The 15,103-nt window shown below is 37.1% G+C and overlaps 1 protein-coding gene across 2 annotated transcripts in view; it reads left to right on the top strand.

Moving 5' to 3' along the window:
• The window catches only part of LOC143228866 (uncharacterized), a 94,724-nt gene that overhangs the window by 16,437 nt on the left and 63,184 nt on the right, over window positions 1–15,103 (top strand). For both annotated transcript variants that reach the window (XM_076460284.1, XM_076460274.1), the window contains exon 2: window positions 14,224–14,324. In XM_076460284.1, the coding sequence (XP_076316399.1) occupies window positions 14,224–14,324 (101 nt within the window). The remainder of the gene's footprint in view (window positions 1–14,223; window positions 14,325–15,103) is intronic.

Here is a 15,103-nt window from a genome sequence, read left to right as displayed (position 1 = left end):
ATATAGATAGACTAACAACAATCGTAGGTTATATGCTGTTGCTAAGTTGTTAATTTAACTCACTGGTTCTCATACTTTTCTGACTTGCAGCACACTACAACAATCTGAAAACTTTCGCGGCACACCTGGAAAGCCTAAACGATTTTTTTTAAGGTACACGTTATACGGCAAGCGTAAAAAGCCTTAGAACGAAGATCACGGCCAAAGCAAGCCATATTAATGTCATTGTGCATCATGTTTAGGTACACGTAACACAGAAGAGTTAACTTAAAAAGCCTTAGAACGAAGATCACGGCCAAAGCAAGCCATATTAATGTCATTGTGCATCATGTTTAGGTACACGTAACACAGAAGAGTTAACTTAAAAAGCCTTAGAACGAAGATTACGGCCAAAGCAAGCCATATTAATGTCATTGTGCATCATGTTTAGGTACACGTAACACAGAAGAGTTAACTTAAAAAGCCTTAGAACGAAGATTACGGCCAAAGCAAGCCATATTAATGTCATTGTGCATCATGTTTAGGTACACGTAACACAGAAGAGTTAACTTAAAAAGCCTTAGAACGAAGATTACGGCCAAAGCAAGCCATATTAATGTCATTGTGCATCATGTTTAGGTACACGTAACACAGAAGAGTTAACTTAAAAAGCCTTAGAACGAAGATCACGGCCAAAGCAAGCCATATTAATGTCATTGTGCATCATGTTTAGGTACACGTAACACAGAAGAGTTAACTTAAAAAGCCTTACAACGAAAATCACGGCCAAAGCAAGCCATATTAATGTCATTGTGCATCATGTTTAGGTACACGTAACACAGAAGAGTTAACTTAAAAAGCCTTAGAACGAAGATCACGGCCAAAGCAAGCCATATTAATGTCATTTGCACATTGACAATACTATCGCTTGCTTTGGCCGTGAGTGTCGTTCTAAGGCTTTTTAACGATTTTGTGGTATAGCAGAAAAATAAAACTTTTATTTTTACATATGTTTTCAATGTGACTGTTGTGCCTGCTTTCGAGAGCAAATCAAATTGAAGCGAGGCTCTAACGTAGACAAACAAGTTCGCATTTCATCATCGACTGTAAGAAGCCTCTCTCTCTTTCTGGCTTTAATTTCAGTGAATGCTGAAAATCCAATTTCGCAAAACCACGAAGATGCAAATGAAAGCAAAACTTCAACTGCTTTTGAAGTGATTACAGGATATGGTTTTTTAATGGAGATCCAACGCTCATCCAAGTTCTCTTCCGGAAACAATTACTGACAAAATTTATTGTTTCGCAAGTCAATGAGCTGTTCTTCCTCCGCAGTTGTAAAATTTGTTGTCTCGTTGATTCCGAATGGATAGGTCACCCAGTTATATTCGTCGACAGCAAGTGACGGGAAGTAATGTTTCAGTGTGGACTGTAGGTCGCTTAATGTGTTCAAAATATGTGGGAAAATTTTCTTCTTTGACGGACATTCGTTAACAGAAGGAAAACAACATAGGACTCCTTTCGAGATCTTATTCTTCCACAGTGTCACCTTTTCATCGAAGGCCTTCAGTTTGGACTGCAGTAATAATGTTTTCAGATGGTCCTTGGAGACTTAAGTTCAAAGAATTTAATTTGTCAAATAAGTTGGAGAGAAATTGAATCTTCAGCCACCAGATCTCACCATGAAAAGAAAATTCAAAACCTGCTTTCTCAACCTCCAAGAAAGAAATTACTTTAGTTTTTAGTTGGATAAGATGCTTTAACACCTTTCCTTTCGAAAGCTATCGAATTTCAGTGTGATACAGTAGCTTTTTGTAGTCTGAATCCATCGCTTCACAGAGAAAAGATGAGATTGAAGTGGCCGAGACTTGATGAAATTCACCACTTGGCTGACTTGATTCATAACAGACTGCAAATCTTTCGGCAGAGATTTGGAGGCGAGCGTCTTTCTGTGAATCATGCAGTGAACAATCTTAATGTTTGGATTCTGTTGGCGCACCAGAGTGACGAATCCCTTCTTTTTTCCTTGCTGCATTGAAGGGCAGCCATCGGTGCAAACTCTGACACAGTTATTCCAATGTAATTTGAAGAGCAAAATCTTTTCATTCACAAACTCGAAAATGTCCTGGCCTTTCATTGTACTTTTTTAAATCTTGGCAAAATAAGTATTCGTTTACGATTTTTCCGTCTTTTATGAATCGAGCAAAAGCCAGAACTTGAGCTTTTCCACTAACGTCAGTAGATTCATCAACTTGAAGAGACCATAGCAGAAACAATTCATCTTCAGGCGCTTCGAAGTGTTGGTAAACTTGATCCTTCAAATCCGACGACAAGTCTACAATTCTGCGCGAAATTGTGTCATTGTACAGTGGAACTTGCTTAACCTTTTTGGCGGCATCCGTTCCAACAACCATAGTTTCAACGATGATTGCTAACACTGGCGCAATGACTGATTCAGCCTCAGTATGCGCTTTCTTGCGTTTTGCCAACAATTGAGCAACTTTACAACTTGCAGTCAATTCTTTTTCGGGCAGCTTCATGTAGTTCACAAGCTTCATTGATTGTTCATGTTGTTGAGCCGCGAGATTCTCGAAATATTCTTTTGGTTTATCCTTCACAGCTGAATGTTTTGTTTCCAAGTGTCTCTTCAGTTTGCTAGGAACAAGCGCCTCGTTCGATAAAGCTGCATTGCAGAGAAAGCAGAATGGTAATTGAGAATGTTCCGATTTCAAAGTGATAAAACTGTATTCGATGTATTCGTTTTTGTACTTTCGTTTGATTCCTTGCTTTTGATTCAACACATTCTCCTTTGCAGCACCAGACTTACTTAAATATTTTTCCATGGATAAATGATAAAGCTAATTTATACACGATAAGCACGAAGTTCTGCAGTTGATATAAAATTCCTATCTAGAGCGTAGTAGCTGTAACTTACCGCAGAATGAGAACGTGTTCCAGAAAGCAGTTTGATTGTTTGATGAATCATCTATGACGTACGAAGAGCTTGTTGCGCCACAATTAAACTAGCAGTCGAGAATAAATTTAAGTATGAACTTCTCTGTGCTCGAGTTCAATGAAAACCATCGAATGTTTTGGAAGGTTTCAGACTGTTTCTATAGTTGTTTTTAGTAACTGATGTGTTCGACTTGCTAGTAAACTCCCAAGGAAGTTGAATGTGTTTCAAAAACACCGCGGCATAGAGGTTGAGAATCACTAATTTAAATGATTTTTACCAATGTGCGTGTGTGTGTGTTTCTTATAGCAAAGCCACAGCGGGCCATCTGCTGATCCCACCGAGGGGAATCGAACCCCTGATTTTAGCGTTATAAATCCGTATACTTACCGCTGTACTAGTGGGGACTTTTACCAATGATTATTCTATGAATACGTCACGAATTAATTTCATGAATGATCTTGATCCTGATTAACTGACAAATGAAATTATTTCAGATAATAACTCACTCTTTGTCACTTTCTATACCTGTATGGACCACAACTGATAAACTTTCATAGAATAGCTCACTCTTTGTCACTTTCTATATCTGTATGGACCACAACTGGTAAACTTTCATAGAATAGCTCACTCTTTGTCACTTTCTATATCTGTATAGTCCACAACTGGTAAACTTTCATAGAATAGCTCACTCTTTGTCACTTTCTATATCTGTATAGTCCACAACTGGTAAACTTTCATAGAATAGCTCACTCTTTGTCACTTTCTATATCTGTATGGACCACAACTGGTAAACTTTCATAGAATAGCTCACTCTTTGTCACTTTCTATATCTGTATAGTCCACAACTGGTAAACATTCATAGAATAGCTCACTCTTTGTCACTTTCTATATCTGTATGGACCACAACTGGTAAACTTTCATAGAATAGCTCACTCTTTGTCACTTTCTATATCTGTATGGTCCACTACTGGTAAACTTTCATAGAATAGCTCACTCTTTGTCACTTTCTATATCTGTATAGTCCACAACTGGTAAACTTTCATAGAATAGCTCACTCTTTGTCACTTTCTATATCTGTATGGACCACAACTGGTAAACTTTCATAGAATAGCTCACTCTTTGTCACTTTCTATATCTGTATAGTCCACAACTGGTAAACTTTCATAGAATAGCTCACTCTTTGTCACTTTCTATATCTGTATGGTCCACAACTGGTAAACTTTCATAGAATAGCTCACTCTTTGTCACTTTCTATATCTGTATGGACCACAACTGGTAAACTTTCATAGAATAGCTCACTCTTTGTCACTTTCTATATCTGTATAGTCCACAACTGGTAAACTTTCATAGAATAGCTCACTCTTTGTCACTTTCTATATCTGTATAGTCCACAACTGGTAAACTTTCATAGAATAGCTCACTCTTTGTCACTTTCTATATCTGTATAGTCCACAACTGGTAAACTTTCATAGAATAGCTCACTCTTTGTCACTTTCTATATCTGTATAGTCCACAACTGGTAAACTTTCATAGAATAGCTCACTCTTTGTCACTTTCTATATCTGTATAGTCCACAACTGGTAAACTTTCATAGAATAGCTCACTCTTTGTCACTTTCTATATCTGTATAGTCCACAACTGGTAAACTTTCATAGAATAGCTCACTCTTTGTCACTTTCTATATCTGTATGGACCACAACTGGTAAACTTTCATAGAATAGCTCACTCTTTGTCACTTTCTATATCTGTATAGTCCACAACTGGTAAACTTTCATAGAATAGCTCACTCTTTGTCACTTTCAATATCTGTATAGTCCACAACTGGTAAACTTTCAGAGAATAGCTCACTCTTTGTCACTTTCTATATCTGTATGGACCACAACTGGTAAACTTTCAGAGAATAGCTCACTCTTTGTCACTTTCTATATCTGTATAGTCCACAACTGGTAAACTTTCAGAGAATAGCTCACTCTTTGTCACTTTCTATATCTGTATGGACCACAACTGGTAAACTTTCATAGAATAGCTCACTCTTTGTCACTTTCTATATCTGTATAGTCCACAACTGGTAAACTTTCAGAGAATAGCTCACTCTTTGTCACTTTCTATATCTGTATAGTCCACAACTGGTAAACTTTCATAGAATAGCTCACTCTTTGTCACTTTCTATATCTGTATGGACCACTACTGGTAAACTTTCATAGAATAGCTCACTCTTTGTCACTTTCTATATCTGTATAGTCCACAACTGGTAAACTTTCAGAGAATAGCTCACTCTTTGTCACTTTCTATATCTGTATGGACCACAACTGGTAAACTTTCAGAGAATAGCTCACTCTTTGTCACTTTCTATATCTGTATAGTCCACAACTGGTAAACTTTCAGAGAATAGCTCACTCTTTGTCACTTTCTATATCTGTATGGACCACAACTGGTAAACTTTCAGAGAATAGCTCACTCTTTGTCACTTTCTATATCTGTATGGACCACAACTGGTAAACTTTCAGAGAATAGCTCACTCTTTGTCACTTTCTATATCTGTATAGTCCACAACTGGTAAACTTTCAGAGAATAGCTCACTCTTTGTCACTTTCTATATCTGTATGGACCACAACTGGTAAACTTTCAGAGAATAGCTCACTCTTTGTCACTTTCTATATCTGTATGGACCACTACTGGTAAACTTTCAGAGAATAGCTCACTCTTTGTCACTTTCTATATCTGTATGGACCACTACTGGTAAACTTTCAGAGAATAGCTCACTCTTTGTCACTTTCTATATCTGTATAGTCCACAACTGGTAAACTTTCAGAGAATAGCTCACTCTTTGTCACTTTCTATATCTGTATGGACCACTACTGGTAAACTTTCAGAGAATAGCTCACTCTTTGTCACTTTCTATATCTGTATGGACCACTACTGGTAAACTTTCATAGAATAGCTCACTCTTTGTCACTTTCTATATCTGTATAGTCCACAACTGGTAAACTTTCATAGAATAGCTCACTCTTTGTCACTTTCTATATCTGTATAGTCCACAACTGGTAAACTTTCATAGAATAGCTCACTCTTTGTCACTTTCTATATCTGTATGGACCACTACTGGTAAACTTTCATAGAATAGCTCACTCTTTGTCACTTTCTATATCTGTATGGACCACAACTGATAAACTTTCAGAGATAAACTCATTATTTTCTAATTTCTTCTCTGTGTTTAAATGACTTACAATTGGAGATTAGTTTTATCGGTCTCTTTGTTTGTACAAGGCCTGGCATGGCCTAGCGCGTTAAGGCGTGCGCTTCGTAATCTGAGGGTCGCGGGTTCGCGCCCGAGTCGCGCTAAACATGCTCGCCCTCCCAGCCGTGGGGGCGTTATAATGTGACGGTCAATCCCACTTTTCGTTGGTAAAAGAGTAGCCCAAGAGTTGGCGGTGGGTGGTGTTGACTAGCTGCCTTCCCTCTAGTCTTACACTGCTAAATTAGGGACGGCTAGCACAGATAGCCCATGAGTAGCTTTGTGCGAAATTCCAAAACAAACAAACTTGTTTGTACAAAAAGCGATTCGTGAATCAGTAAGTAATTTATCTTTCTTCAACTGTAGGATTAAGATTCACGACTGGACAGAGTGTCACTTGTTCTTTTCATGACATGAATAATTGCCACAACTATTGAATTTCGAAACAATGCCTACTGTAATTGGTTTCTTGAACACTGTGGGTTGTTCGTGGCTCAGAGGTTGGCGTGCCGAACTGTTGACCTGCAGGTTTAATGTTTGCGTCCCGTTACCGCATAAAATAAATATTGCGCTCCGCATATTAAGAACAAAGGTACGTTATAAGGGCGATTAGTTACCTTTCCTCTAGTCTTTCATTTTAGTGTTCTGAAACTAACGGATCAAAATATCTTTTGAAAGATTTCTTTTCAAATCCAAGATATTTAGTTTTGGACAAAATCAACAAAATTGCAAATCGTCTACTATAAAGTTTTAAAATTAAAACTCAGTTGTGTTTGATTCACAAAACTGTAGTTCAAGTAGATGATTAAATATTCGTTAAATGTAACTTTGTTTTCGGATGGTGTAAGTTTCATCTGATATTTAATCAGTTGTAAAAGAGAAATGTGTGTGCGTGTAGTTGAGTCTTATAAAAGGTGTACCTTCGTGATGAATTTCATTTTACTAGGAAATCTACATAAAATTACATGCTGGAAATATAGGTGTGTCCGTTAATGTTTGTCTCCCAGTGGTATGTTTGCAGATGTACAATGCTAGAAACCAGGTTTTGATACCTGTGATGGTCAGAGTACAGATAGCCCTTTGTGTATAGCTTTGTGCTTAATTACAAAACAAACCAAACATTAATTCTTTATAAGTGATTTTCTCACCGTAAAGCTCAAGCTCTCCAAGTCCAGAAAGACCCGAAATGAGCGAACGAGAATTTTCAGGTTCACTTTTATTTAAATTCTTAACATAGAAGTACAGTGTGCGTGTGTTTTCTTATAGTAAAGCCACATCAGGCTATTTGCTGAGCCCACCGAGGGAAATCGAACCCCTGATTTTAGCGTTGTAAATTCGTAGATTTACCGCTGTACTAGCGGGGGTCAGAAGTACTTGCATACAGCCACAGAAGGACACGAGTCCTCCAAAATTTTACCTCAGTAATTACTGAAGAAAGAGTATTTTATTTAATATTCTCCGCCCCTACACATACACCAATAAAAAAAAAAAAAAGTCATTGCTACAACATGACTATTTAATCATATTGTGAGTATTCTGCATATTTCCTTTCGCTGGGATGTAGTTTACAGTGATAAATTATTAATTAATAAATTAGCGATACAAGTTTGCACGGGAGAGGAAGAAGGTAGTTGGTATACAATATATTCAGTTTAGGATGCGGACAATTAGACAAAAATGTAGTATACTATACGCTGACAATTGTAATTAGTCTGTCTATTACAATCACTAATTGTTTACTTCGTTTGATCATTATTTCTGATACTTGTTTCATTATGCAAAATTCAAGGTGGACCTTTAACATTCTGTATTTCTTAAAAATGCTTTAAGTGGTAAAGTATGAAACCCTTTTGTTTGGTATAAAGTTTAAACAATAAAAGTAACTTTTCACGATATTTGACTCACTTCCATCTTTCCAGTAACTATGTGGTAAGTCTGAAAGCTTATAACCAAAAAATTAGGTTTCGATACCCGAGGTGGATGGAACACAGATAATCCATTGTGTAGTTTTATGCTAAAAACAAACAAGTGCACACTGATGGTTACAGGAGTAATGAAAACAAGTACACACTGATGGTTACAGGAATAATGAAAACAAGTACACTGATGGTTACAGGAATAATGAAAACAAGTACACACTGATGGTTGCAGAAATAATGAAAACAAGTACACACTGATGGTTGCAGGAATAATGAAAACAAGTACACACTGATGGTTGCAGAAATAATGAAAACAAGTACATACTGATGGTTACAGGAATAATGAAAACAAGTACACACTGATGGTTGCAGGAATAATGAAAACAAGTACACACTGATGGTTACAGGAATAATGAAAACAAGTACACACTGATGGTTGCAGAAATAATGAAAACAAGTACACACTGATGGTTACAGGAATAATGAAAACAAGTACACACTGATGGTTACAGGAATAATGAAAACAAGTACACACTGATGGTTGCAGAAATAATGAAAACAAGTACACACTGATGGTTACAGGAATAATGAAAACAAGTACACACTGATGGTTGCAGAAATAATGAAAACAAGTACACACTGATGGTTGCAGAAATAATGAAAACAAGTACACACTGATGGTTGCAGAAATAATGAAAACAAGTACACACTGATGGTTGCAGGAATAATGAAAACAAGTACACACTGATGGTTGCAGAAATAATGAAAACAAGTACACACTGATGGTTACAGGAGTAATGAAAACAAGTATACTGATGGTTACAGGAATAATGAAAACAAGTACACACTGATGGTTGCAGGAATAATGAAAACAAGTACACACTGATGGTTGCAGAAATAATGAAAACAAGTACACACTGATGGTTACAGGAGTAATGAAAACAAGTACACACTGATGGTTACAGGAGTAATGAAAACAAGTATACTGATGGTTACAGGAATAATGAAAACAAGTACACACTGATGGTTGCAGGAATAATGAAAACAAGTACACACTGATGGTTGCAGAAATAATGAAAACAAGTACACACTGATGGTTACAGGAGTAATGAAAACAAGTATACTGATGGTTACAGCAGTAATGAAAACAAGTACACACTGATGGTTGCAGGAATAATGAAAACAAGTACACACTGATGGTTACAGGAATAATGATGCGAAAAGTATTTTCGTTTTTGACTGTATATTGAAAACTAATTCCACTGAACACGAACTGTTACAAACTACTTGAGTAGACAGTATGGTACTAATACTCCTCGTGTTTTAGATTGCAACATATTGATAAAGATACACAAAATGTCTCGATTCACAGATTGCAACATATTGATAAAGATACACAAAATGTCTCGATTCACAGACTGATTTAATCGATAGTCTGACACGAAAACGTTTTCCGAGATTGTATTACAAATATTACAAATTGTTATAGTAGGTAGTTACAAAAAATTCTTCTTACGTATTGGAACAGTTGTCAAAATGACACAAAATACTACAGGGTGGCCCGTAAGTCCCTACCCATCCATATGTTATTATGTTATATTCAATCGCGCATGTATTATAAATTTGTTGTTTTTTTTTCAGAGAAATATGGCCGATGTAAGCTCATTTACACTCGCATTTACATTCACAGAACATGACGTCGCATAATATTATGCAGCGAGAATGATGGACAGCATACAGATACACTGGATACATGAGATATATGGATGGGTAGGGACTTACGGGCCACCCTGTAGCAGAATGAAAGGCAGAAAGTACCTTTGTTGTTCATAACATGCAGCTGTCAGAATGACACAGCAGACACGGGCTTAACGAGTACTTTGGTAATGACACAGTATCCGTATTTGCTGAATGATTTAGTGAATAGTTAATATTGTAAGAGTAAATGTCAACTTTTGTACTCGTCAGATTTCTAGATGGTCATTACTATATACACACCGCGCCAATTTATCTTTCAGTACAAGCTGAAGTGATAAAGGTTAAGGCACTCGACTCGTAACCTGAGGGTCGCGGCTTCGAATCCCCGTCACACCCAACATGTTCGCCCTTTCAGTCGTTGGGGTTTTATAATGTGATGGTCAATTCCACTATTCACTGGTAAAAGATAAGCCCAAGAGTTGGCGGTGGGTGGTGATGACTTGCTGCCTTCCCTCTAGTCTTACACTGCTGAATAAGGGACACTAGGGATAGCCCTGGTGTAGCTTTGTGCGAAATCAAGAAACAAACTAACTAACTAAAGTAGAGATGGCTAAGTCTGAACCTTAGGAGATTTCTAACCTGGCATTTATCCCACGTGCTCTATTGATACTTGTTAACTACTCATGTAGAGCAAAGAGCAAGTTTTTGAAGATAATCATTAGAACAGGAACTATTGCAGACTGTAGAGTATTGTTAAAAATACGAATAAGAGTTAAATTAGCATGGTTTGCTAGAAACAAGACGTACTGTTCAAAGTCCATTCCAACGGAAGGGGAGCGGTGCTTGCTATTTTCTTTTACAACAAACGTGAGTGTCATCCTAACAACATCCATAAATATATGATTACAAACTAATAATATTAGCCACTTTTTCAAAGGGCTCGTTCCTTTGATTTTAGAGTATTTTTTATTATATTTATTTTTTTATTACGGCGGTTTTTGAAGAAATTGTACAGAGACTTAAAGCGCTTATTTCCTTAGCAAAATGTTTGTTTGTTTTTTTGAATTTCGCACAAAGCTACTCGAGGGCTATCTGTGCTAGCCGTCCCTAATTTAGCAGTGTAAGACTAGAGGGAAGGCAGCTAGTCATCACCACCCACCGCCAACTCTTGGGCTACTCTTTTACCAACGAATAGTGGGATTGACCGTCACATTATAACGTCCTCACGGCTGAAAGGGCGAGCATGTTCGGCGCGACGGGGATGCGAACCCGCGACCCTCAGATTACGTGTCGCACGCCTTAATACGCTTGGCCATGCCGGGCCCCCTTAGCAAAATATAAATTACAGTTGGTCCTTGCTTGTAAAGTCAAAAACGTTTACCTAGTGTTATTCGTATTTGAATAAAAAAATCCATAATATTACAATTTTACCTCGGAAATTTTTAGGTAAAATTGTAGCATTTAATATAAGATGCATTACGTGTTATGGCTGATTGCTTTCTTACAGCTAGTAATCTATACCCACCACCAATTTTTGGGATAGTATTTTTCCAACACATATTGAGATTAACTGTCACATTATAACATCTCCATGGCTGAAAGGGCGAGCACGTTTGCTGGGATGGGGATTCGAACCCGTAACCTGCAAATTACAAGTCGAGCGCCCTAACCACCAGGCCGTTATGTAATTGTAACTCAGCTTTTATAATAACCCAAGGGAGACGTATTCAGGCAATAGTAATTTTTACGTTTTCTTTCACGTAGTAACGGTGTAACAATTAAATTGCAAATAATACATTACGATTACTAGTAAAATTGACTTCAAAGTCATAAAATCGGAAGTCGTTTCTGTTCAAAAGTAGAAAGAATAATTTTCTTGTGATACTAAAGTTTATCCCTGAACACACAAACAAACCTTTAAATTATTAATATCCAATTGTATTAAGTAACTACGGCAATTCCCGTGTGCCACGTTACTTAGTCAGGTGCGAGTTTACAGGCTTGGTTTTTGACAATAGTCACTTAACATGATGAATTCATCCTCTAAATTAAGGACAAAACTGTATGGGAATATAATATTGTTTTAGTAAAGAGTATACAAAATTTCAAAACGTATAAACAACATAGTGAATATAGAGTACTCATGCTTTCTGATATTGGAGTAAACATGGTAGGTAATTATCCGATTCGATTTTTATGACAACGATTAAGCGTTGCAGTCGTACTTGATACAACGCTATCAGTTATCGATTCTATTTTATGACAACGATTAAGCGTCGCAGTCGTATTTCATACAACGCTATTAGTTATCGATTCTATTTTATGACAATGATTAAGCGTTGCAGTCGTACTTCATACAACGCTATCAATTATCGATTCTATTTTATGACAACGATTAAAGCGTTGTGGCCTTACTTCATATAACAGTATCAAGTGGAAACGCGCGTTTTTATTGCTTCTTGATTTCGAATAACATAACTTTAGTTTGAACCATTACAACACAAAGGGAATGGAAAGATGACTGCACCGTAGTAGTTAAGGAGCTTAATTATAATACGACAGTCAGTTGTACTATTTGTTGGTAAAGAGTGGCCCACGAGTTGGTGGTAGTTGCTTTCGGCAAGTTGTCTTTCCTGTGTTTGGAAATTCAGAATTAGAGTAATCTGTACAAAGCGTGGCCCAGCATGGCCAGGTGGGTTAAGGCGTTCAACTCGTAATCTGAGGGTCGCGGATTCGAATCTTCCTCACACCAAACATACTCGCCTTTCACTTGTGGGGGCGTTATAATGTGACGGTCAATCCCACTACTCGTTGGTAAAAGAGTAGCCCAAGAGTTGGCGGTGGGTTGTGATGACTAACTGCCTTCCTCCTAGTCTTACACTGCTAAATTAGGGACCGCGAAATTCCAAAACAAACAAACTGCTTAGAGCTTCAGTAACTTTTCTGATGACGAGAAACCCACTTGAAATAAAGACTGCTGGTATGAGTATTAACACTTTTACTGATAAAGCAGAGAACCAAGATCGAAGATGATTATAGTGAACTGTCTACAGACTGTTCTCGTTGTATTTAGAGTGTACATCATTTTTAATGCGGTTTTTATAACTGGCTTTTGCAATATTTTCCATGAGAACTACATCAAAGAACTATATTGTTTGTTGATTAGACAGGAAAAAAGAAAAAAAACAGTTTTAGAAAACCATATAAAGTTGCTACTTTCATGTTGAGGTTTTGTTTCACTAGCATGTTTTAATTCACGTCCAAACTGAAATAATAAAATCTTCGGTCATTCCGCCATATTTGTATGGTAGAATTTATTTTTGTGTTGTTTTTCAGTAGGCCCTTAATTTAGTTCTAATCTAAATATTTCTAATTTTCCTTTCTCCTGAGTTTCTTGTGGACTAGTGTATTTTGTGTGAATACTTAATTGAGTTTTTATCCGCTCCCCCCATATATTTTATTAGACTTTATTGGTGGAAAATAGATTATAACAATATTAAAGACGTAACAAAATTATAAACACAAATACAAAAAGTACATAAGTTTATCGTACAAGTTAAAAGAAATACTAGAAACAGTTACGGAATGCCCCCCGATGGGATAGTGGTAAGCCTCCGAACTTGCAACGCAGAAATCCAGGGTTCGATGCCCTGCGATGTACATTTGGTTGTCACTGATTTCATGTTAGTACGAGTTTACGTGTAAAGCGTAAAATCATTGTACACAGATACTAATATTTTTCCGAATGTTGATCTCATGTTTGTTTGAGAATACTGCTCAAAATCTAGTAATACACAGGTACTAATATTTTTCCGAATGTTGATCTCATGTTTGAGAATACTGCTCAAAATCTAGTAATACACAGGTACTAATATTTGATCTTATGTCTGATAATACTGCTTAAAGTCTAATAATACGAGTTTGTAGTATTGTATTCAAGTTGAAATATTTTGGGTGTCCGTAAAGTCCGGAACCATAGGTCATGGAACGGAAGTCAAATCTTTGTTGAATGGCTTCTTACCAGGACAATAGGTCGGTAGACCTGGCCCTCCAAAATGGGGTCCAAGCTTTCACTCTACTCCCATCGATTTTTTATTTTTTTCCTTCTGAGGATTGCTCAAGACGTGTGTACAAAGAACGATGAATTCGCGAGGCCTGTTGGACAACTGACAATAACACGAATATTCCTTGTTGTGTTCAAATAGATGAAGATGCAGTCTACAAATTTGTTTCTAATTGCAAGGACAGCATGTAGAACACATTCTGTAAATTTGATGAAGTGGTCTTGACTCCTCGGACACCAATATAGGTACCGTGTATGTTGAAATAGTTCTACTTTTTAAAGCTTATATTCATTTCAGTTTAGGTATAGACACGTCATTCTACTTTGCCAACAGTGCCGTTTACTGAGTTATAACTTGATTATTTTTTTTCCACAGCGTTAGAGTCATTCTCCACGGACGAACTCGTTAGAGCTTACCGTAAAGCCTGTGACGAACAAGGCGTGAAGCCGCTCTGTCGTCTTTTGGAACAACTACAAGTAAGCTAAATTATTTTACGTCTCATTTATAAGATTTTACGAAGCAAAATATAAAGATACAGATACACGTTTTCCTTTCGTTATTTTATGTTTGGTGATTACAAGATTACTGGGCCCAGCATGGCCAGGTGGGTTAAGGCGTTCGACTCGGAATCTGAGGGTCGTGAGTACGAATCACCGTCGCACCAAAGATGCTCGTCCTTTCAGAGATGGGGGCGTTATAATGTGTCGGTCAATCCCACTATTCGTTGGTAAAAGAGTAGCACAAGAGTTGGCGGTGGATGGTGATGACTAGCTGCCTTCCCTCTAGTCTTACACTAATAAATTAGGGACGGCTAGCGCAGATAGCTCTCGAGTAGCTTTGCGCGAAATTAAAAAAAACAAAACAAACAGACGAAGGCGATCATCTGATAGAAATGTACATCTTCACACCAAATCTTCATCCGACCTGTTATTTTTCAGTTGAACCTTTCATAATGATCTACTGCTTTATTGTGGGGGTCGTTAGATAATTAGTTAGTGACCTTGGGACAAACGATGTGTATAAAAACAAACGATAGTAAACAAAGAAAAATGGTTGATAATTAACAAACTACCAACTGTATTAATTACTTGCTCTATCGTCTCTATACACATATATATTTCAAAGTCTGAATGTTTAATGTTTCCTCAAATATCTCTGTTTAGGCAAGCAGTTTGTTCCGTGTAATTTTTCCCTGTATTTTTTTTTAAAACCTCGGATTGTATTTTTGTATTTTGTGGATATTAAATATGATGAA

Source organism: Tachypleus tridentatus, chromosome 1, assembly GCF_004210375.1.
Source record: "Tachypleus tridentatus isolate NWPU-2018 chromosome 1, ASM421037v1, whole genome shotgun sequence".
Classification (NCBI taxonomy): domain Eukaryota; kingdom Metazoa; phylum Arthropoda; class Merostomata; order Xiphosura; family Limulidae; genus Tachypleus; species Tachypleus tridentatus.
The sequence above is the reverse complement of the archived record's forward strand: the minus strand, read 5'-3'. Positions and strand labels throughout refer to the sequence as shown.